The sequence below is a fragment of the Notolepis coatsorum genome, assembly GCF_963971535.1.
Source record: "Notolepis coatsorum genome assembly, chromosome: 15".
Lineage (NCBI taxonomy): Eukaryota > Metazoa > Chordata > Actinopteri > Aulopiformes > Paralepididae > Notolepis > Notolepis coatsorum.
This window is the reverse complement of record NC_140179.1, coordinates 26,522,299-26,546,641: the sequence shown is the minus strand read 5'-3', so window position 1 is coordinate 26,546,641 and position 24,343 is coordinate 26,522,299. Positions and strand designations below refer to the sequence as shown.

The 24,343-nt window shown below is 41.7% G+C and overlaps 1 protein-coding gene across 1 annotated transcript in view; it reads left to right on the top strand.

Annotated features, from left to right (window-relative positions):
• Window positions 1-23,929, top strand: part of LOC311241984 (protein mono-ADP-ribosyltransferase PARP12-like) — a gene marked incomplete at its 5' end in the record, with an annotated part of 36,264 nt that extends 12,335 nt beyond the window's left edge. Inside the window, 10 exons of the mRNA XM_084330938.1 lie at window positions 2,633-2,961; window positions 3,767-3,820; window positions 4,236-4,362; window positions 8,598-8,763; window positions 9,382-9,502; window positions 12,021-12,141; window positions 15,416-15,494; window positions 17,330-17,460; window positions 17,770-17,921; window positions 22,293-23,929. Coding sequence (XP_084187064.1) covers window positions 2,633-2,961; window positions 3,767-3,820; window positions 4,236-4,362; window positions 8,598-8,763; window positions 9,382-9,502; window positions 12,021-12,141; window positions 15,416-15,494; window positions 17,330-17,460; window positions 17,770-17,921; window positions 22,293-22,744 — 1,732 coding nt within the window. The 3' untranslated portion in view covers window positions 22,745-23,929. The remainder of the gene's footprint in view (window positions 1-2,632; window positions 2,962-3,766; window positions 3,821-4,235; window positions 4,363-8,597; window positions 8,764-9,381; window positions 9,503-12,020; window positions 12,142-15,415; window positions 15,495-17,329; window positions 17,461-17,769; window positions 17,922-22,292) is intronic.
• Window positions 23,930-24,343: the final 414 nt, after the last annotated feature.

Genomic DNA, 24,343 nt, shown 5'->3' with positions numbered 1-24,343 from the left:
TCGCGTTTATTGATCCAACGCTGGGTGGTCGAAACACAGATTCCACGCTGTTCTGATGGTCCACAATGAATCCGATCGGCTCGAGTTACATGCCTGAGAAGTCAAATGTGGAAGCAGGATTTTTTCCCCCCATGCGTTTCATTCAGTCTAATCCAAAGGGGTGCAGTACCACAGGGAGAGACGATAGGGGGCGGTATTTTCCCAATGGAGCTCAGAGAGCGTTTGCAGTGGTAACGTGAGGCTAGATTGATGAAATATGAATGGAAATCGCTAATAATAATAAATAAAAAAACAAGATCTCTCGTCTTTGGCACTCAACGGTCGGCATGAACTAATGAGAAATCTCGTTGCTGGCACTCAAAGTGTTAAGTAAAGTAATTACACCTCAGGAGTCTTGGCCTATTTTGGATGTTTTTGCCTACTTTTGACTTTGACTTTATATTTGTCATTTAAAAATGGTTTACCGTTGTAGATTTGGTAGAATTTCTTTCAGCACAATCTCACCTATACGACCTGACAAGTTAGTTCTCATACTGTACATACTGTACATACTGTACCTCTTGACACACCTGATGCCAGGCTGTGAATGACCGACAGGTTTAGCAGCACATACAAATAGGGATGGGAATCGAAAACCGGTTCCCGTTGGGAACCGGTTCCTAATTGGCCGATGCCTCGAACCGTGTGCCTCCCGTGACTTTCGATTCCCTTATCGCTGCCAGGTTTTCAAAACAACGTTAGCGTTAGCATGTAGCCATGGCAGACTTATTTGATTCCTTAAGGGCTCGAAATAATTGCCTGGATTTTGGTAATATGCTCCCGAAATGCTCCCGCTGTTTGGCTACTTCTATGTGCAGTGAAAACTACTTGAATGCTTTAGAACCTAGTCATTGATTTAGGTCAGGGTGAGCTAAAATTAGCCGCGGAGCTAACGCTATCTAACGTGAGCTAACGCTATTTAATCAAGCTCACAAAGAGAGATAAACAGCTGACAGCGGATAGTACAGGTACAAATACAATAAAACAGCAGGTGGGGGCTGTTGTGTAAACCTTGTACTCTTTAGTTCACATATAATAAGAGCCGCAGTGTTTGTTTACAAGTCTACACTGTAAGCCAGGAAGTACCATGGTGGTGCAACATACAAATGTGTCCGTGTAGCAACACAAGCCAATACCTTATAGGACAGGGGCCCGGGGAGGGAGCTGTGTCTGTGTCTGTGTGTGTGTGTGTGTGTGTGTGTGAGACAGAAGTCGGAGGAATAACGACCTGTTATTCAATAGATTAAATTAGTTTAAGAATAAAAAAATAATTACATTTTAAGAGAATCTCAAATACATTATTTTATTTAAGTGTAGGCTATAGTTAATGTTTTATTTTTTACAGTTTTTGTATTTTTCTGACATGGGGGCTCAACAATAAATGACAATCAGAAATGTCAAGTTGCATGTTGTTATTCTAACCAGCTTAGACCCCTACGCTCTGCATCTTCTGGCCGCCTCAGACCTACTCCTATCCAAGCTCCGGGAGGGTCATCAAAGAGAAGTCGCCTATTCTCAGTCCTTGCCCCACAATGGTGGAATGAACTACCCACCCCAGTTAGGACAGCCGAATCACGTCCAATCTTTCGCCGTCGACTAAAGACGCACTTCTTCAACCATTATCTGAATAAAAAAATATGTATCTAACCCTAACTAACCGTACTGTCATGCACTTGTCCTAATAAACTAACCTACACTGTAGCACTCAACACTTTGATGAACATTGTTGCTCAGCTGATAGAGTTGTGCCCTTCCTGATGGCTTGTCGTACAGAACTTGTAAGTCGCTTTGGATAAAAGCGTCAGCTAAATGACTAAATGTAAATGTAAATGTAGTTCTGTTGCATTTCCAATTTATTTATGTAAATTATAAATTGATCAGGTATCGATAAGGGTATCGATAAAGAATCGAATCGATAAGCAGAATCGATAATGGAATCGTATCGATAAAATCCTATCAATTCCCATCCCTACATACAAAGGTATATCTCTTAGCTAACCTGTAGGTGAGGGATGGGGTTGTCAAACTTGTCACAATAATGTACAACCAAAAGCACTAAAACGGATTTAGAAAATTATGGGTTTTCTTTTACTTTAGAAAATGTTGCTCAATTAAGCATTACAAACAATGGAAATGTACCCTCAGGTTGCATTAAGTAAACATACAAATATTTAATAAACAATATTCAAGGTGTAACCAATTATTTTCGTAAAAAAAAAAAAAACGAAGAAACAGCCTCTCTGTCAGACGGCGTTCCAGGGTGTTATGGAACATGGACGTCAGATAGGGGGGTGTTATGAAACATGGATGTCAGATAGGGGGGTGTTATGAATGAAACATGGACGTCAGATGGGGGGGGGGGGGGGGGGGCATGGCGTTATGGAACATGGAAGTCAGATAGGGGGGGTGGGCATTATGGAACATGGGCGTCAGATGGGGGGCCGCTATGGTACATGGATGTATGTCGGGGGGGGGGGGGGGGGCGTTATGGAACATGGATGTCAGATAGGGGATAGAACCACTGTTTTAACCTCTAAACTTGACTCTGCTAGGTATGTTTTGACTACAACAATGGCTGCGGCCCGCATGGCAGGTGCCAGACAGGCGATGACTGCAGGCGACTCCACATCTGTGATTCCAACCCGAGGGGCACCTGCGACTGTCCCAGGGCACACGACTTCAACGAGCCCCAGCCGCTCAAACTCCTTCAGGACAGTGGGCTGCCCAACCACCTCATGGGCTCCATGAAGTCTGTTTACACAAACAAGATGTTCCTCAGAGACCACGACCGCCCCGGCCAGAACCACGACCGCCAACCGCGGCGAACCAGCAGTGGCGCTGTGCACAACGCCGTCAGCGATGAGTCTGACCACGGCCCTAGCGGAAGACAGAGGCCACTGAACAGCTCAGAGGGTGGCAGAGGTATTCCCATGATGTTCCATGCCAACCATTATGGCGCAATGCCACAGCTCTTGGCCACAGTTGTCATTTAATGATCATCACCTTTTTATTTGATTCCAATCAACCAGTAGTACCATATAAACTCTGAACTCTGACTCCATTGCCTATACCCTAGGCTCTGTTACCCATACTGTACAAGCTCTGAACTCTGTTACCTATACTCAATTTATACCTACAGTACCTATTGCTTTCACTGTCTACAACTGCTCTACATTGTAATAATAATAATCACAACTACCTATAGTCTACCCACATAACTCTGTATGATAGCATGTACGTATATATATTTTTATATTTACTGCATATATTATGTACCCATATCTGTCTGAATATACCTGCATATTATAATCCTTCTATACCTGCTTATTCAGCTGCATATAAGTCAGTATAATAGCATGTACAATAATGCTGTATTAGTGTATATATTATTTTCTTTTATATTTTGTATTAATTAATTCATGTATTCTTATATATATGGTTTATTATCCTTTTTACATATTTGTAGATACTATATCTAGATCTGTACATATCCCTTCACTACTCTTAGTTATGCTGCTGGTCAGTATGACTACTACCATATTCTCTTTACTCTTTATACATTGTACATTGCATTGTACTTGTGCTGTATAATGACAATACATTTGAATCTAATCCAAATGTTTGCAGATCAATATTTCTGTGATAGAATACCATGAATGGCTAGTTGCAATTCTTTTTTAAAAAGTATTTATAATTAATATTTTTTATCTTTTTTTCTTCTTTTTAGATAAAACGGAGATATGCTTGTACTACATCAAGGGCCACTGTAAACACGGTGATGGTGAGTAAACCAGCCCCCATGCAGTGAGTCAGCCAGCACGCTGCTCCACCCTGCTGGCCAAAGCCTAGAAGGCAGGCTAATCCCCTCTGGCCCAGAAAGGCATTTTCCCCATAGACGGCACATACTATTACTACTAGGCTATGCTAAATGACAGTATCTGTCAGTGGTGTGCGTGGGCTGAACGAACAACATCCGGCCCTCTGCGCAAGTTATATTTTGGTAGGGGGGGGGGGGGGGCGACTTGGAGTTTTGAATACAATTCTGCACACAAAAAAAGTTCTGCATGTTAGCGGTTAAAGTAACGTTGCATTTGTTTGGTACACAGCGCGTACTGAACCGAAGGTCCCGTACCGAAATGCTTCTTTACGAATTTGTGTACCATTACACCCCTGTATGTTGATGTTGGTGGTCTCAGCCAGATGCTTCAAAGCCCATTGCAGCTTGCCCTACAGATGGGAGCTGAAGGAGGGGCAGCAGTGGACTGCTTTGCCTAACAATGAGGAAATCGAGACGGACTACTGTGAGCCCAAGAAAACACACAGGTACAGTTTCTGTAAGAAATAAGAACTTGGGTGTCCTGGTGGCTCGTGAGAGCTAAAGCAGCCTACGCACTACACCACTTTAAACATCGTCAGCGCACTGTGCTGTTCACACAATATACAACTCAACCGGGGATACTGAGGTGGTTGTGGTTTCAGACACGGCCTGTCTCTGGTACTGCGCTGGTTATTTCCCAGATCTCCACCCATCCCTTTTTAAAATGTCCCTAAAATATTGAATGAATCGATGACAACCAGGGTTCGCACAAGGTCCTTAACGTGCTTGATTAAAAAAAATAAAGTCAAGGCCTGGAATTCCTTGAAAATAGCCCATTTTTAACAAGGTGCTTAAAAAGTCCTTGAAATTTAAATCAACCATTCGCATTGAATGTTTTGTTCATCCATGATCAAATTGTTCTGAATCAAGAAATCTACATTTTTCTTGTTCTGTTTTAATCAAATCTGTCGTCAAAAAAGTAATTGAATTTCAATTTGCAATGTCTGTGGGAACCCTGGACAACTAATAGAAACACTATCTTGACGGGGTCGTCGAACATTGCAATAGGCGGAACTAGTGATGCCCCGCGATCGGTATCGGCCGATATTCAGTATAAATATGAGATTGGTGAATTCCGATAATGCTTTATTTTCGCAGATCGTGAAAACCGATAGAAAAACATGATCCAATTCTCAGCGGAGATCTCACTCGCTGACTTCTCTCTCAAGCACACAGCTGCTGCTGCTGCAGCGCATTGTCTAACTGGCTAGCTACTAATTGCTCCTGATATCAACAAATGCGCATTTCAGTGTAAGAATGATAGGGATGCCCCGTGCCGATCGATCGGCCAGCATGAGACCTCTGTTAGCTAGGTAGCTAACGTTAGCTCACGGTTTTAACGAAATGACCCAGTAAACTAAATAGTTCACTTTATTTTAATACATGATGCATTGTCTAACCGCTCTAACGTCATCTAGCCGGATAGCAGTAGCTACAGATAGCTCCTGATATCAATGTCTTATAACATAATTGACATTATTCGTTTTTGCAGCTGAACATTGGCTAATTAGCTATCATGCTTCATAACAACACTGCGAAGATGGCAATGCTGAATGTGATTTGACCAAAGCAGAGTATACACACAGACAGTGGAGCTGTTTGCAGATAGCGAGCATTTTGACTTGTTGCGTGGTGGCGATGTCTCGCAGATAATACAACTACAAGTATAATTATATAATATATATATTTTATTTAAAAAATATCTATATTTAAAAAAAAATGAAAAAAAAATTATAAAAACGATCGGTATCGGCCGATATGGCTCATAGACGATCGGTGATCGGTATCGGTGGCAAAAAAACGTGATCGGGGCATCCCTAGGCGGAACAATTTAATACTTTTCTTGTTCTGATTCAGAACAAGACCAGCTTTTAACACTTTCTTCGCCAGGCTTATGTACATCATTATACCATCCTCTGCCAGCTCTATTTGTCTATGGAGAAGTTCCCCTTCTTTGCAGGGCTATAACTTTTTAAATTGTATTGCTAAATTGACATTACTATGGCCCATTCAACATCAAGTATCTATTGTTCAGGGTGTAGCAACGTTATACTTTTTCATTGACATATACATACTAAAATACGGTCTAAAGTATAAGTATGTTTTTATCGTTTTCTGCAGCTTTCTGCAGAACGTGATTTATAGCCCTAAATGCATTATATTGATGATTGTATACAGTTTGATAGCGATCTGCGCGAGATAAAAAATTTTCAAATGCACGTGCTTCTAGAAGTTACTACTTATCATCTGATTTTGACCAGATGGGGGGGGGGGGGGTCGTTTATAATTCCGTGGCCAACGTTAAGATGATTCATCTAGTGTGGGTGATATGATCATTAGAGCAGTTTGTATCGAAAAACCCTGAAACTCACTGTAGCTTCCTCGTAGCGTTGGGCGATGAGCGTGGAGCAAAAATATTCCTATTATGGGATGTTGAAATATGCGATCCATCTCCAGGTTGTATAATAGTATATACGTCCAAATCATGTTGTTTATCGAGTTATTGGTAACGGATTGCTATCCATTGTGTCTAGCTCGAGTCCCGGGACTATTAGCGAGTGATCGGACCGAATTGGAATGAGCACCAGCTTCCGTTTCCGGTTTCCGGTTTGGGCGATCGGCCACCAGATGGCGCTCTTGAACCGTTGGAGAGTTGAGAGGGGATCAACAGTAGATCTCAAGTCTCCGGGGGAGAAATATGATTGCGATCACAGATTTTTGAAATATTGATTTCAATGACGTGTTACGGCGTCATTGGCAGAATTAGCATGGCGGGGAATGACGAGTTTAGGCGTCCTTGGCAGAGAAAGTGTTAAATTGATAGCTTTTCAAGGCAGAGTTTCTTCATTCTGTTAGCGGTCCCTCACTAGTTCAAAGTAGGGTTGGGTACTGTTCACATCACATTTGAACAGATACCGATAACAATACGAGATCCTGGGATTCGGAATCGTTACCCAACGGTACCTTTTTTTCTGTACTTAATTCCCTCTGTAATGACGACTAATTTTATTTCAGTTGTAACAAACTTCTCCAATGCTACTATGTCTATACTATCTACTATGCTACTATGTCTATACTTCTATCTACTACGTACTATGCTACTATGCCTATACTACTATCTACTATGTGCTATGCTACTATGTCTATACTACTATCTACTATTGTCTATACTACTATGTCTATACTACTATCTATATGTCTATACTAGTATGTCTATACTACTATCTCTACTATGTACTATGTCTATACTACTATGTGCTAGGGCTGGGCGATATGGAAAAAAATCATATCACGATAACGATATGATAATTTTATTTTATTTCTCGATATCGATAATTATCGAATTGTTATAAGTATAATTTTTTTTTTTTTTTTTTATTAAAACAACAGATGTATGTTTATTTTGCAGCAATTCTTTGTCATTGCCGCCATCTTTAGTGTTACATCCCCTCACACTCCAGTTCTCAGGCTGCAGCTGGTTTAAAAGCTAAAGTAAACCGGCTTCTCTGCTGGCTGTGGCTCCAGAGGAGTTGAACAGTTCTGGCTCTGCTAGTTTATTTTCGATCTTTTGGCGCTTTTTTGGTGGACAAACCACCGCACATGTGCACTGTGACTCGTGACTGGAGTCTAGTTCTGCTAGCACACATAGCCTACTGTGTACAGACGGTTTCAAAATGTATTTTAAATTAGAAAGCAAACAAAATAAATGGACAAGAGAAAAATAAATCTGAATTTGGTCAGTATTGTCATTTGGACAAGCAAAGCCATTACTTTAAGTTGCAGGCAAGAAAGACAAGTCTGTCCACTGTCTCTGGTTTTAAAACTGCCCTGTTGCAGGTATAAAAAAAAAAAAAAAAAACGATTTTTCAAAAAAAATTTAGTTTCGATATTCGATATCGATTATTAAAATATATCGCGATATTTATCGTTATCGTTATATCGCCCAGCCCTACTATGTGCTATGCTACTATGTCTATACTACTATGCTACTATGTCTATTAGGGCTGTCCCCGACTAAGGATTTGGATAATCTACTTTGATTGGCCGAAATTAGCCGATAGTCGACTATTAGTCGACTATGAAAAAAAAAAGTATAATTCTTTATTTCTTTATTTAATTTTTTGTATCATTCCATTTGGGCTGTGGGGGTGCTTAATGTTTGAAGGAATCGACGTAAGGCTTTTTGTCCTCTGCAAAAGCATGCATTAATTGGTCCACTGATGGATACATCTTGATATTTGTCTAGTCTAGTGTGTTCATTAGATGGGTGAAATCCTCTTTCAGTGCCTCTGTGCCTGTTTCGTAGGCAGTTAGCCTCTGGTATGTGTGCCATTAGCGTTAGCCACGCTTCTAGGCCTCTTTTCTTTTGGAAAGAATGATAAAAAAATATATATATAATAATAATTTAATACATTTTTTATATATTTTTTGCATTCGACTAAGAGGTTGGCAGTCGACTACGGCTCCTTTCGATCGATTAGTCAACTATTCTACTAATAGGGGTCAGCCCTAATGTCTATACTACTATCTACCATGCTACTATGCCTAATACCTATGTACTACACTACCCACCATGCTGATATGTCTAAAATTGTCTATACCACTATGCACTCGCCACTTACCTTTAGTCATTAGACATTAATAAAATGAATACAATTTATTTTCATTGTCGCTCACGCAGTCGTGGGATCGAGCCTGTGTGTTTCGACACCATGACCTGTGGACTGAAGGCGGCGAGGCGCCTCTCCACCGCGTCCTCGGTGCTCCACCCCACCTTCGTCCTCACCACCGAGTGGGCCTGGTCCTGGAAGGACGAGTCTGCAAACTGGATCAAGTACGCTGCAGCTGTGAGTCGTACGGTTAGAAAAAAGACAACTTGTACCAATTGCTTTGGGCTTTAGAGACTTAAGCAGCAGTGGTGTAAAAAGTAATTGATGCATTGTGGTCAGGGCTGGGCGATATGATCGAAATATCACATCACAGCATTTTCCTTAGTTTTGACGGTATAACGGTATGTGACGGTATAGTTTACCAGTGCAAATAACATTATTATGACATTTATTTAATTTCGATTTTTTTTCTTTATCTTGTAGTACAATTGTCATTCAAAGATTTCATTAAAATGTTCTTTTCTTTTACTTTTTAAATACTGCTGCAAATAATTTTTGTTTTAACTTGTATTTTTTCACTATGTACTGTATATACATTGAGGATGACGATATAGTTTGCATGGATGACTGTATACCCTCATATTCGGTATACCTCCCAGCCCTAATTGTGGTGCACCAATATGAATATTGAAATCCAGCCGCATTGGTCTGTGAAATTGGCAATAATTGATATTAATCCAAATGAATGTGCGTTAAATCCATTTTGATTTATTCATAAACATTAACACTGAACTAATAACTCGGTGTGAGGTTTTAATCACATCGTGGGATGTTTATTTACACGCTGCGTTTCAGACTGGTACAACCCGAATGGCCACCATCACCAGTGCAGAATTGGAGCAGAGTTTTCAGCAGGATGGCAGTGCTGTGGTGGAGTTCACTGCAGGGTCACAGTCATATACGGTCGCCTTCCTGGGTAAGCAAGGATTATTCAAGATGATGCTTTCAGTGGAATCGTGTTGCTTGGGAACAGCTCAGACCCAAGTGTATTTCCTGTTGCCGTGTTCGCAGAGTAGCTGACAGGAAATCAAATGTAGTTTGTTTTGCAATGTTCATGTTGTGAAATTTAAACCATCTGTACTAGGGAGGCGCACTAGGGATAGTTTAAGCAAATATTGTTTTGTCTCCAAAAATATACATTTCCCTTGTTTTACCGGCACATACACTGTGTAGTGTACGGAGATCAGACCCTATTAACTGTGTGACAGACTCTGGGGTGTTATGAGCTGTCACCAGATTGGATTTAACAAAATACACATGGCACAAAGTAGTAGCAAGTTTAACAGCAGTTTTAATACTGTTTAGGGGAAAAGCCAAAGGAGGGGATAGTGTGATCGTCAGCCAGTCCGTAATTCCAGAGAAGCGTCTTGGTCCGTTAGCGAGGTGCCGTACACAGTTTCAAGTTTCTTTATTAGTTGTCATAAACAAGTGTAAACAAAAGAAAAATTTTCAATATACATATATACAATATACAGTGCAGCGTAGAGAAAGGTAACTGAGTTCCCATACAGTACAATGCAGGAATGTGATGAGGTACAACTTAGCTTAGCATGTGGTGCCACCTTGTGGTGGTGAGGTGCAATGAGGTATGTGTTGAGTTGTGCAAATCTCAACACAAAAATATACAAATATACCAGTATAGTAGTATACCAATAAATATCAAGTGTCTAAAGTGGGTAAAGTGGGTGCTACAGTGAGTTGTTTCTCATACGGGCAGGGGATGATCCGGGAGAAGAGACGTCAGACAAGCAGGGGTCGATACACATGCAGGTTCTCATACGATCGGGGGTTATAGCACACAGCAGGGTCCTCCTTCCAAAAGTAGATAAACACAGCATGGGGTCACATACAACAATCGTCCTCCTCTTCTCTCATACTCACTTCCCCTCGTTCCGTACAGGTTTCGCCTCAGCTACTCCAATGATTCTGTCACTCTGTCTCCATTTTATATGCTGCTTGATTGTGTGGTGATTTGCGCTCACCTGTCTTGGGGCGCGCCTGGCATCTGTGCTGATGCGCTCTGCTCTGCCTGGAGTCTCTCAGGAACTCCTAATATGGGCATATGCCCCAGTACCTTGGCCGACACATAGCGGCCGTCTATTACTGCGCCAGCCGGTCTGCCACAACTGTTACACCGCTGAGCGTAGGGATGGGTACCGAACTCTGTACTTTTGAGGGTTCCGACCGAATTACCTCGGTACTACCGAGTACCGATTCACGTTAGTGTAATAGTTTAGTGTTTTGTTAAGTAAAAACAAAACCATACGTTAACTTGGAAGTTAACGTTTCAAGCATCAACGATGTAACTTTCGTAATGAATGCTTTTGTTCCTGGAAACAACGTTATCCTGCTGCGACTCAAATATCTAGCTGTTTGCAACGACAACAGCTAATTATCTCACATTTGCTATTAACACATTCAGTGCCACGCCCCTTTGACCATATTAGGGCTACCGTGCCAATAAGGAAGTCAATGGGAGGAAATTTGCGAAGGCTTAAACTATATCTTAAATTATGGCTATGGGTCTAAAACACCCCTCGCTTATCAATGACTTGCTTGCAGTCAACATGTATGAAACGGATTGTTTTTTCATTGGTACATTTCCGTTTTATACCGTTTTGAATACGAGTATAGTTTTGGAGAGTTCTAGTAATTCCAGAGAAATTCCGCGATAATAGCTCTTTAGTGGAATACACAAAACACGTTGTCATTTTCCGGCTGATTTATGAATCGTTCTCAAATAAACGCTAGATTATCGATAGTATGTGTACTTATGCACGCTAGAGAAGCTGGCTGAAAAATCTAACGCTAACGTTACGCACACACACACACACGCACACACACACGTTGTGATCGCTGTGAAAAAAACATCTGATTAACCCAAAACTGGTAAAATAGAGTCCTTACCTCACATCAGATGTTCTGCAAAAAGATGAATCCAATTCCTGATCGCCATTCCAAATATTGATCGCGTTTATTGATCCAACGTTATAGTCCAAAACACATAATCGAAAGCTGCTCCCAGCCTCCCCAGTGAATGTGGTAACAGATACTGCTTGCCAGAGAAGGGAAAACCCCGGACTGGACTTTTTTTCTGATACACATGCCCATCCAATCCAATGATGTGCAATACCATCCGGGAGACGATTGGCGGCGGTATTTGCCCTTTTCGAGCTCAGACCCATTCCCAATGATAACGTCAGGCTGGATGGATGACAAATGAATGGATATTGCTAATAAAAGAAATAACGATTAAAAAAACGGGCCTTGGCACGCATGGCGAGTTAAGCCGACTAATCTCGTCATTGGCACTGAATGTGTTAAGTAAAAACAATATTATATGTTAACGTGTGTGTGTGGGAGGGAGGTTCAATGAATCAGTGACTATCGAATAGCAATTTTGTGAGTTATTTTTTCCCATCCATAATCTACAGACATGATGCAAACAAATAAGCAGTATGGAACCCAAAGGCTGGTGAAAAGACGACCCATCTTCGTCTCTTCCGCCAATGTGCAGACAATAAGAAGAAGGTGCACACAAATGCATTCATCATGGTATGTCGCAATACCATCATCAACACTCAGCTCATTGGCCAATGTTGTCATTTAACACGTTCACTACCACACTGCAAAAGGTTAACCTTTCACTACCACACTACAGAAGGTTAACCTTTCACTACCACACTACAGAAGGTTAACCTGTCACTACCACACTACAGAAGGTTAACCTGTCACTACCACACTACAGATGGTTAACCTGTCACTACCACACTACAGAAGGTTAACCCTTTCACTACCACACTACAGAAGGTTAACCTTTCACTACCACACTACAGAAGGTTAACCTGTCACTACCACACTACAGAAGGTTAACCTGTCACTACCACACTACAGAAGGTTAACCTGTCACTACCACACTACAGACAGTTAACCTTTCACTACATAACGTTAACCCTTTCACTACCACACTACAGAAGGTTAACCTTTCACTACCACACTACATAACGTTAACCCTTTCACTACCACACTACAGGTTAACCTTTCACTACCACACTACAGAAGGTTAACCTTTCACTACCACACTACAGAAGGTTAACCTTTCACTACCACACTACAGAAGATTAACCTTTCACTACCACACTACAGAAGATTAACCTTTCACTATCACACTACAGAAGGTTAACCTTTCACTACCACACTACATAAGGTTAACCTGTCACTACCACACTACAGAAGGTTAACCTTTCACTACCACACTACAGAAGGTTAACCTGTCACTACCACACTACAGAAGGTTAACCTGTCACTACCACACTACAGATGGTTAACCTGTCACTACCACACTACAGAAGGTTAACCCTTTCACTACCACACTACAGAAGGTTAACCTGTCACTACCACACTACAGAAGGTTAACCTGTCACTACCACACTACAGATGGTTAACCTGTCACTACCACACTACAGAAGGTTAACCCTTTCACTACCACACTACAGAAGGTTAACCTTTCACTACCACACTACAGAAGGTTAACCTGTCACTACCACACTACAGAAGGTTAACCTGTCACTACCACACTACAGACAGTTAACCTTTCACTACATAACGTTAACCCTTTCACTACCACACTACAGAAGGTTAACCTTTCACTACCACACTACATAACGTTAACCCTTTCACTACCACACTACAGGTTAACCTTTCACTACCACACTACAGAAGGTTAACCTTTCACTACCACACTACAGAAGGTTAACCTTTCACTACCACACTACAGAAGATTAACCTTTCACTACCACACTACAGAAGATTAACCTTTCACTATCACACTACAGAAGGTTAACCTTTCACTACCACACTACAGAAGGTTAACCTGTCACTACCACACTATAGATGGTTCACCTGTCACTACCACACTGTAGATGGTTAACCTGTAAGGGCTTTTCCATAGCCCTCCTCTGTCAAGTTAAGAGAGGGCAGAGCTTTGGATTGCTCAGTTGACCATATGTGACCGTGCACAGCAGTATCGCCCACTATTCGTTCCGACGGCATTTCGTGTCAGATCAAAATTAATGAATGAATGAAGTTTATTTTACGGTATATATATAGAAAATCACAAATGTACATATTCAAGGCAAGCTTGCACACAAAATCCAAAATCAATGATATGCTGCTGTAGACAGACGGTGAGAGCAGCATATCACCAGGGTTATCAAGTGCAGACAGACAGACAGGCAGTGAGAGCACCATATCGCCAGGGTTATCAAGTGTAGACAGACAGTGAGAGCAGCATATCACCAGGGTTATCAAGTGTAGACAGACAGACAGTGAGAGCAGCATATCACCAGGGTTATCAAGTGTAGACAGACAGACAGTGAGAGCAGCATATCGCCAGGGTTATCAAGTGTAGACAGACAGTGAGAGCAGCATATCACCAGGGTTATTAAGTGTAGATAGATAGACAGTGAGAGCAGCATATCACCAGGGTTATCAAGTGCAGAGTGTCTATCTATCTACACTTGATAACCCTGGTGATATGCTGCTCTCGCTGCCTGTCTATCTACACTTGATAACCCTGGTGATATGCTGCTCTCACTGTCTATCTACACTTGATAACCCTGGTGATATGCTGCTCTCACTGCCTGTCTATCTACACTTGATAACCCTGGTGATATGCTGCTCTCACTGTCTATCTACACTTGATAACCCTGGTGATATGCTGGCTCTCACTGCCTGTCTATTTACGTGTTGGTTTGTGGTGGCCATCTGTGTATGTGTAACTAGGAGGGTTATGAGGACTGTGTGATTGTGTAACTATGAGGGATATGAGTACTGTGTCTATGTGTAACTACTAGGAGGGATATGAGGACTGTGTGTGTAACTAGGAGGGATATGAGGACTGTATGTGTAACTAGGAGGGATATGAGGACTGTGTGTATGTAACTACTAGGAGGGATATGAGGACTGTGTCTATGTGTAACTACTAGGAGGGATATGAGGACTGTGTGTGTAACTAGGAGGGATATGAGGACTGTATGTGTAACTAGGAGGGATATGAGGACTGTGTGTATGTGTAACTACTAGGAGGGATATGAGGACTGTATGTGTAACTAGGAGGGATATGAGGACTGTAACGGCCAAAATGGATTTAATGTGCAGTGGATTTATGTGACCAGGGGGTGGCGCTTCTTTTATTTAAGTGTCAGGTACACCTGTAGGAGGAGGAGTTTTGACCCGGAAAAGGGCAATGGTTTTTGACCGCACGCACGACGCAGATCACAGGTCGAAATGTTTGTATCTAATTAGTTATTGCGTTAATTATTATTTTATCAGTTTATGAAGACATCCTGTTTGACGGTGAGGGAAAATAAACACCATTTTCCCAGTAAAGCTGCCTGCACGTATCATTGGGACAAAGGACTGTTTTGGTATGAGACCAGGAGTAGAACGGCGCGTAAGCCAGTCTAGCTGCGGGATCAAAACTGCTCAGTAGCTCCGTATAGACGAGAGCTCCTTTAATAAGGACTGTGTATGTGTATAACTAGGAGGGATATGAGGACTGTGTGTGTGTAACTAGGAGGGATATGAGGACTGTGTGTGTAACTAGGAGGGATATGAGGACTGTGTATGTGTAACTAGGAGGGATATGAGGACTGTGTATGTGTAATTAGGAGGGATAAGAGGACTGTGTGTATGTGTAATTAGGAGGGATATGTGTGATATCTAGATTTAGTTTTCCAACTAAACAAAGTGTACACGTTTTTTTTTAAACAGTGAAAATACTAGCCCATGAAGTTACTAATAAGTGATTATTTTCTTTCGACGAAAGCCCTCCAGGCAACCAATCAAACTTCAGATCTTTACCAGGACATTGGGACATGTTGCTGACTCCTGACACAGGATCTAAGGTATTGCATTATACACTTATTAATTGATAATCATTTAAATAAAAATAATTTCCTCATTTCAATCTTTTCTATAATTGTTTCCCCCTATATTTTCTTGTTCTCTAATCTGCTGCTGCAGAGAGCGTGTTAGTAATCTAAAGTCGCAATATCTCTGCTGCTCACGGGATACAATTCGGTTTCAAGCTCCCGTCAAATATCCTGCTGACAGAAACCCCTCACCCTGTCAAAATAAAGTCATGCTTTGGGAGTCAGACACACTCGGTGATCAGACATTCCTAGTAGTTCTCTAATTCTGCTGCGGTTAGTTCTCCGGCTGCTGACAGCGCAGACCCAGGTGAACAGTGCCTGCTTTCTTTACAGTAATTAGACCCAGGTGAACAGTGCCTGCTTCATTTACAGTAATTAGACCCAGGTGAACAGTGCCTGCTTTCTTTACAGTAATTAGACCCAGGTGAACAGTGCCTGCTTTCTTTACAGTAATTAGACCCAGGTGAACAGTGCCTGCTTCATTTACAGTAATTAGACCCAGGTGAACAGTGCCTGCTTCATTTACAGTAATTAGACCCAGGTGAACAGTGCGCTTCATTTACAGTAATTAGACCCAGGTGAACAGTGCCTGCTTCATTTACAGTAATTAGACCCAGGTGAACAGTGCCTGCTTCATTTACAGTAATTAGACCCAGGTGAACAGTGCCTGCTTCATTTACAGTAATTAGACCCAGGTGAACAGTGCCTGCTTCATTTACAGTAATTAGACCCAGGTGAATAGTGCCTGCTTTCTTTACAGTAATTAGACCCAGGTGAATAGTGCCTGCTTTCTTTACAGTAATTAGACCCAGGTGAACAGTGCCTGCTTTCTTTACATTAATTAGACCCAGGTGAACAGTGCCTGCTTAATTTACAGTAATTAGAAGGCGTCAATCCATTCAGTAAATTACTTTGATAACTGTCAGAGTCAGAGAGGGTACTACACAAGCAGTACTGAACCAAAACATTCAGCAGGGTTGAGTTTGCATTGGAATCACTTGCATTTAAAGTGACAATGTACAATGTGTAAACCAAAGAATTAGCCCTGCAGAAACTCTGCGACTCGGCTCATGGGAAATGTATTGAAAGCACTGACGGTACAGTACTCACGGCGGGCAGATGCCACAATTTCACATAATCCATTTTAATATCTGTGGAAAGGTGTGTAGAAAATAATGTGTGTGTGACACGTGGGGCGACAGTGGCTCAGGTGGTAGAGCGGTCATCTGGTAGTTGGAAGGTTTCCAGTTCGATTCCCGCTCCTCCCGGGCAGCGTATCGAAGTGTCCTTGAGCAAGACACTTAACCCTTAATTGCTCCCGATGAGCAATTACCTTGCATGTTTTTTTTTTTTTGCATCGATATGATTTACAAAAGCTTAGATCTGTAAGGTAAAAGTTAAAGCAACACGCAGAGTCAAACAAGCCATTTAAAAAATATATACAAATTAAAGGTACCTTGCCCTAAAATACAAAGTCGATGGGCGTCTCAGGAAAATAAGAGGTGCAATGAAGGAATCATGCCCTAAAGGTGAATAACACTTGAACACTTTGCTTTCACACTAATTTTGTTGCGTTTTAGTGGCGCTATTCTCCAGTATCGACTCTGTGTCCTTCTGTCCTCTGTCTCTTCCAGCGGGTTGCTCAGTATCAACTCTGTGTCCTCTGTCCCTTCCAGCGGGTTGCTCAGTATCGACTCTGTGTCCCTCTGTCCCTTCTAGCGGGTTGCTCAGTATCGACTCTCTGTGTACTCTGTCCCTTCCAGCGGGTTGCTCAGTAACAACTCTCTGTGTCCCTCTGTCCCTTCTAGCGGGTTGCTCTCGACAGCTCCTCAGCGGAGTATGCCGAGATCAAGGGGCTGTTTGGTCAGACCATGAGAGGATTTGACATTCTCCAAATAGAGAGGATTCAGAACAGAGCACTCTGGGAAGTCTACCAATGGTATGTGCCCCCCTCCCCCCATGTACATTATAGTGAAATGCTTAATTCTGTATGACCCTCCTGAGAATGAAAAAAAGTTGAAAGACCAAACACTATACAGTATAGTATACAATATATAAAACGAAAATGTACAATTGTTAGAAGAGGTAGTGCAAATCTTTTAGGAAAAATTTATCAAATATGGTGTAATGTTTAAAAAGTGTTTTAAAGTGAATGTTTTGCTATTTGCTATATTTGTTCTTGCCAACTGTACCAAAAACGATTGGCCACATGCTTATTTGGGTTATGAATTTCTCTTTCGGTCAAAAGGCAAAAGGATCTGATGGGGAAGACCAACGGTGGGGGGGCCGTGTCCGAGAAGAGGCTGTTCCACGGTACCGACTCCACGTTCATCGATGCCATCTGCGCAAACAACTTCGACTGGAGAATCTGCGGGACGCACGGGACCTCCTACGGGAAAGGTGAGGCGATCTGGAAAAGCTATGGCGTTTTTTTTTTTTACTGGTAATCATTGATGAATCTTCTCTAGAGATTGAGTAACCAGGCTTAAAAGTCTTTAAGCCTTAAGAAATCACTTGAATATGACTTTTTAGGCTTTTAGGCCTTAAACATTTCTTAAATTCAATAGGTATTAACACTTTGATCACCATGGTTAAATTCATAATTTACCATCCCTAGCCAGCTCTATTTGTCTATGGAGAAGTTCCCCTTCTTTGCAGGGCTATAACTTTTTAAATTGTATTGCTAAATTGACATTATTATGGCCCATTCAATGTCCTATATCTATTGTTCAGGGTGTAGCAACGTTATACTTTTTCATTCACATATTCATACTAAAATACGGTTTAAAGTATAAGTATGTTTTTATCGTTTTCTGCAGCTTTCTCCAGAACTTGATTTATAGCCCCAAATGCATTATATTGATGATCAAATACAGTTTGATAGCGATCGGTGCCAGATAAGAAATTTCAACTGGAGGTACTTCTAGAAGTTACTACGTATCATCTGATGTTGACCGGATGGGCGGGGGGTCGTTTATAATTCCGTGGGCAACGTTATATCATTCATCTAGGGTGGGTCATATGATCATCAGAGCAGTTAGTATAGAAGACGTTAGAAAATAACGCTGAAACTCACCGTACCTTCCTCGCGGCGTTGGGAGATGAGCGTGGAACAGAATTTTTTCTATTATGGGATGGAGAAATATCCGATCCATTTCCAGGTTGTATAATAGTATATACGTCCAAATCATGTTGTTTGTATGGCTGTCCCCGACTAAGGATTTGGATGGTCGACTAGGATTGGCCAAAATTTGCCGTTAGTCGACTATTAGTCGACTTTTAACTTTTTTTTTTTAATTATTATATTCGACTAAGAGGTTGGCCAGTCGACTACGGCCCCTTTCGACCGATTAGTCGATTAATCGATTAATAGGGGTCAGCCCTAGTTGTTTGTCGAGTTATTTGCACCGATCGGTGTTCACTGTGTCAAGATGGAGTCCTGCTAACGATCGCGAGTGCCCGGACGAAATATGGGTGAGCACTTCCTGTTTGGCGCGTCACTTCCTGTTGGGCCATCTGCCGATCGGCCACCAGATGGCGCTCTTGAACCGTTAGAGAGTTGAGTGGAGCTCAGCAGTATATCTCAGGTCCCCGGGGGAGAAATATGATTTCGATCACAGATTTTTGAAATATTGATATCAAAGACGTGTTACGGCGTCTTTGGCAGAATGAGCATGGCGGGGAATGACGAGTTTCGGCGTTTCCGGCGATTAAAGTGTTAAGATGAACCCCTTAAAGGAAAACTCCAACATTTTGGGAAATTTGCTTATTTAACACCTTCCCTGGAGTTAGACAAGAAGATGCATACCTTTTTTGTCTCTGTGCATGCATTAGGTTTAGGGAACAGCCGCTCCGTTAGCGTAGCTTAGCTTCATCACTGGAAGTGGGGGGGGCGCAATAGCCTGATGTTCCCTACAGGGTCTTACAGTCACCAAATACACTCCAAATACAACTCCAAAACGTTCCTGTAAACATGTTGTGACCTGTGTATTTACCACGTGGAGAAATAAAAAATAATTGAATTCGACAATTACGTTTTCTAAGCAGATATACTCGGAATTTTTTTTTGCCTAAGCACTCGTCTCTGGGCGCAGTGATTTCAGTGCTACTTTCTAACGTGACGCCGTGTTTGTTTACATTCTCATTTCATTCAAATGATCCGAACCGATTGAAGTTTATGGATACCATGACTTAAAATCCTCTTACCTTGACGATTAAAAGCCTCCCCAATTTAGAAAACAGTAATCTAATGGCTGGTATTGATAATATAATACTAACTACTGCACGCTCGGAGCTAACCGGAGCTAACACAGACCCGGACGGTCGCTAAAGCAAATATAATGACTTCCTTTCTGGGTTTTCAAAATAAAAGAGCGACGTCTATAGCAGCGGAAAACGTTTATTTTGTACATTATCTAACGTTAACACGAACCTAAACTAATGTTACAACTAACCTAAAGTTAGTTTAGGTTCGTGTTAACGTTAGGTAATGTACAAAATAAATGTTTTCCGCTGCTATAGACGTCGCTCTTTTATTTTGAAAACCCAGAAAGGAAGTCATTATATTTGCTTTAGCGACCGTCCGGGTCTGTGTTAGCTCCGGTTAGCTTCGTGCAGTAGTTAGTATTATATTATTAATACCAGCCATTGGATTACTGTTTTCTAAATTGGGGAGGCTTTTAATCATCAAGGTAAGAGGATTTTAAGTCATGGTATCCATAAACTTCAATTGGTTCGGATCATTTGAATGAAATGAGAATGTAAACAAACACGGCGTCACGTTAGAAAGTAGCACTGAAATCACTGCGCCCAGAGACGAGTGCTTAGGCAAACATTTTTTCAAGTATATCTGCTTAGAAAACGTAATTGTCGAATTCAATTATTTTTTATTTCTCCACGTGGTAAATACACAGGTCACAACATGTTTACAGGAACGTTTGAGTTGTATTTGGAGTGTATTTGGTGACTGTAAGACCCTGTAGGGAATGTCAGGCTATTGCCCCCCCCCCACTTCCAGTGATGAAGCTAAGCTACGCTAACGGAGCAGCTGTTCCCTAAACCTAATGCATGCACAGAGACAAAAAAGGTATGTATCTTCTTGTCTAACTCAAGGGAAGATGTTAAATAAGCTAATTTCCCAAAATGTTGGAGTTTTCCTTTAAGCCCGATTGGCCCGGTACCGGGTTGAGATATATTTCATGTCATAAATAGATCAATACAGTCCGTATTAATTAATGTTGCGTTTCTTTTTCAAATGTAGCCAAGAGTAAAGACCCTAACCCTATCAAAACAGCAGTCAAAGTACATATTTTCAGCACTACATTTGTTTACCAATGATTTTAAGTGTTATTAGCGAAATATGAGTTTATAGAAATCTCTGTGCATTGCATCGGAAAACGGATGATTTTCATAAAACTACACTACCCAGCTCACACCAGCCGCTGTCAAAGCAGCAGCCGGCTGATGTGAATGAAAAATATTGATGTCATTTTTGTGATTATATCTCACTGGTCGAACAAACCTCACAATATCTCTGATAGATGTCCCTAGATACCAAGAACATGCAAATGGCCTTGTAGAAGTGGAGCAATCTTCCATTTACTTGGGTATGTACTTTTTAGGCACATTTTCTGAAAATATGGCTAGGGCATGGGCGGTTAATAAGAAACTGGACTTGAAGAAGTCTTTATTCTTAGCACACATTGCAACGTTGTCATGCAGCGAACACACATGCATTTCTTTGGGTCGCCGATGAAATGCCTCTCAGCGCTTGACCCATCCTGCCGTGCTTCCCCCTCCAAGGGCAGCCATCTTCTAGAACTAGAAGTAACATTCTAGTTCTAGCTCTCATACCTTCGTCGCAAGGCTGGCAACACAATAGTTCTGGGCACTTGGCTCTGGAGTTACATAAAGTATTTACCTGGAAGTATTTTTGTTATTAGGGGTGGGGGAAAAGAACGATACAGCAATATGTTGTGTGCCGATACTATATCGATACAGTGAAATGATGATACCCATAAAATTTATTATAATTTTTTTTTTTTTTTAAACTTTGACCAGTCAGCTGGTTCTTTATCGCTTTTTCTGGTCAAGCATGACCGACAGAGACAGGTTGAATGGGGTATAGATCGGGGGAAAGACACTCTGAGAAAATACGGCGAGTCCGGGAGTCGAACTCGTGTACCCCAGATCCGTGACGTGCACGGTTGTCCCCGACGCCGAAATAGCGTCCGAGGTACGCGGTGAGCTACTGGAGCTCCCCTATTAAATGTTTTTGCTTCACAATCACATTTTACTGCAATAAAAACGATTAGAATGAGGTGAACAAACTGAAAACGTTATCTTATTTGACAAAACAAATGATATATGATATATTTTTATTGCAGATGGTAACAAAGTTTTCCGTTGGGGACATATATCGTGTAACCTACAGTATAATATAGTGATATTAGTAGCGACAGTGGCTCGGGAGGTAGAGCAGTCGTCTGGTTCAATTCCCGCTCCTCCCGGGCAGTGTGTCAAAGTGTCCTTGAGCAAGACACTTAACTCATAATTGCTCCCGATGAGCAGGTTGGCACCTTGCATGGTTGCCTCCGCCATCGGTGTGTGAGTTTTGGGATAAAAGCACTATATAAATCTACCATCGTTACAGAGGGCCAAATATAGTCGCAGTATCTTATCGTGAGTTACTCGTATCGTCCCACCTCTATTTGTTATCACTATGTGAAGTGAATTTGGTCTATAAACAAACTAATCTCCTGTGTTTCTCAGGGAGTTATTTTGCCAGGGATGCCAAGTACTCCCACAAATACACCGGCCAGTCCAAACTCCGGTCCATGTTCGTGTGTCGGATACTGGTGGGCGACTACACCGGCGGCTCCTCCAGCTACCTGAGACCTCCGTCCAAAGACGGTGGCGACACACTCTTCTTCGACAGCTGCGTGGACAACGTCGGCAGTCCCTCGATATTTGTCGTTTTCGAGAAGCACCAAATCTACCCAGAGTATCTGATCAAATACGAGGAGGAGACCAATTGGACACAGCTGTACCAGCAGGTGTACGTGACTGCGCCGGCGGCAGCAAGTGCACCACCTGCGCCTAGACCCGCGCCTGCGCCTGCACCTGCACCTAGACCCGCGCCTGCGCCTGCACCTAGACCCGCGCCTGCATCCGCAACCCCGCCACCACCCCCGCCAAAAAAAGAAAAATGTGTCATCAGCTGAGATCAACTATTTGATTGGTTGGAGTTGAGCTGTTTGACATTGTTACTCAGCTGAAACAGTTGTACCCTTCCTGCTGACTTGTCGTACAGAACCTGTAAGTCGTTTTAAGTCGTTTTGGATAAAAGCATCCGCTAAATGACTAAATGTTAAATGTAAATGAAATGTTGAAGAAATCGGGACATTCAGATGGAAGGAGTTTCAAATTCTGCTCACTAGCAATATGTGCTAAATGTTATTGAGTTTGTATACATTTATTACATGTATACATGATTTATTTTTAGAGATGGATGATTTGATGACGAGCTACACTAGACTAAATTAGCCATAATGATGCCTTTTTGATGAAGTTCTTACCAGTCAGCTGAGAAATATTTGTACACCACGATTACTCCCACCATATTGAATTATTTCAACAGTCATTGCTGTGCTGTTAAACATCCCAGTGTCCTCCGAATCAATAACTGTATTCTCTGAGATCTCTGCGAGAACGCTGTGGAGCTGGAGCTTTTCATGCGAGAAACTTGTGAAGCACTGCAAAGAGGCTGTGAGCCAGCAGAGGGCGACAACATACCTCAGGATAACCATCTTGCACACAGTGGAGAGGTTACAGCATAACACTAAATCAAATAATGCATTGCCGTTTGTTGAATGTAACTTAGGCTTTGAGGATCCGTTTTGTATATTTTTAAGAAACAGTTCAGAGGAATTACTATTTTCCTGCTTGTAAAGTCCCAATCCAGAATTCTTTATATATTTTTTCCAATTCTTCAGATTCAAGGATTTTTTATTCTAGATTCTTCGACGGAAAGGGCTCGTTAATGGAGAATAATCTCTCCACATCTTGAGAGAGATTCCGTCATAACTCAAGTTTAATTTTGCCTAAGAGTTTTACAAACTATACACGTGTAAATAAAACCTTTTACTGCTTCCATTCCAAATTTTATTAACAGATTGCAGAATGGGTACAATACAGTACAGCTCAATACACACAATTGTTAAGGGGATGCAGACCAGAGAAAGACTTTCGTCTTGTTTACATCAGGGTCCCCCATTTTCAATTCATCATAACATATATGACATACAGATAGACAGTACTGCTACATCTATACATTTATGACATACCAGATTTACAAATACAGTACTGTTTTTGATACAAGAAGAGTCTAAAAAAGAGAGTATACATTTGACGAAGAAACTGTACATTGGAGGAGGTTGGTAGGTAGGAGGTTGGGTGGGGGGGGGGCTAACTACATTGGATTATCGACTAAACCTTACTTGGTCCCAAGAAGAGGGTCTCGTGTATTATTGGGTTTAATAGGACATTTATTGTACATTGGAGGGGGTTGCGTTAGGACATTTACAGGGGCCAGTTTCGAATTGCAGTCTCTCGTAGGTGCTCTTTGAAAGTGGTTTTGAAAGTGGGTAGTGATTCACATTCCTTTACAGCTGTGGGTAGGGTGTTCCACATTGATGTGACATAATTGCTAAACGTGTTTAGTCCCTTGTTTGAGACGAATCTGGGTTTAACATGATTTGTGGAGCTCCCTCTGGTGTTGTGATCGTGGTATTCACTGACCTTTGGGAAGTATTTTGACATGT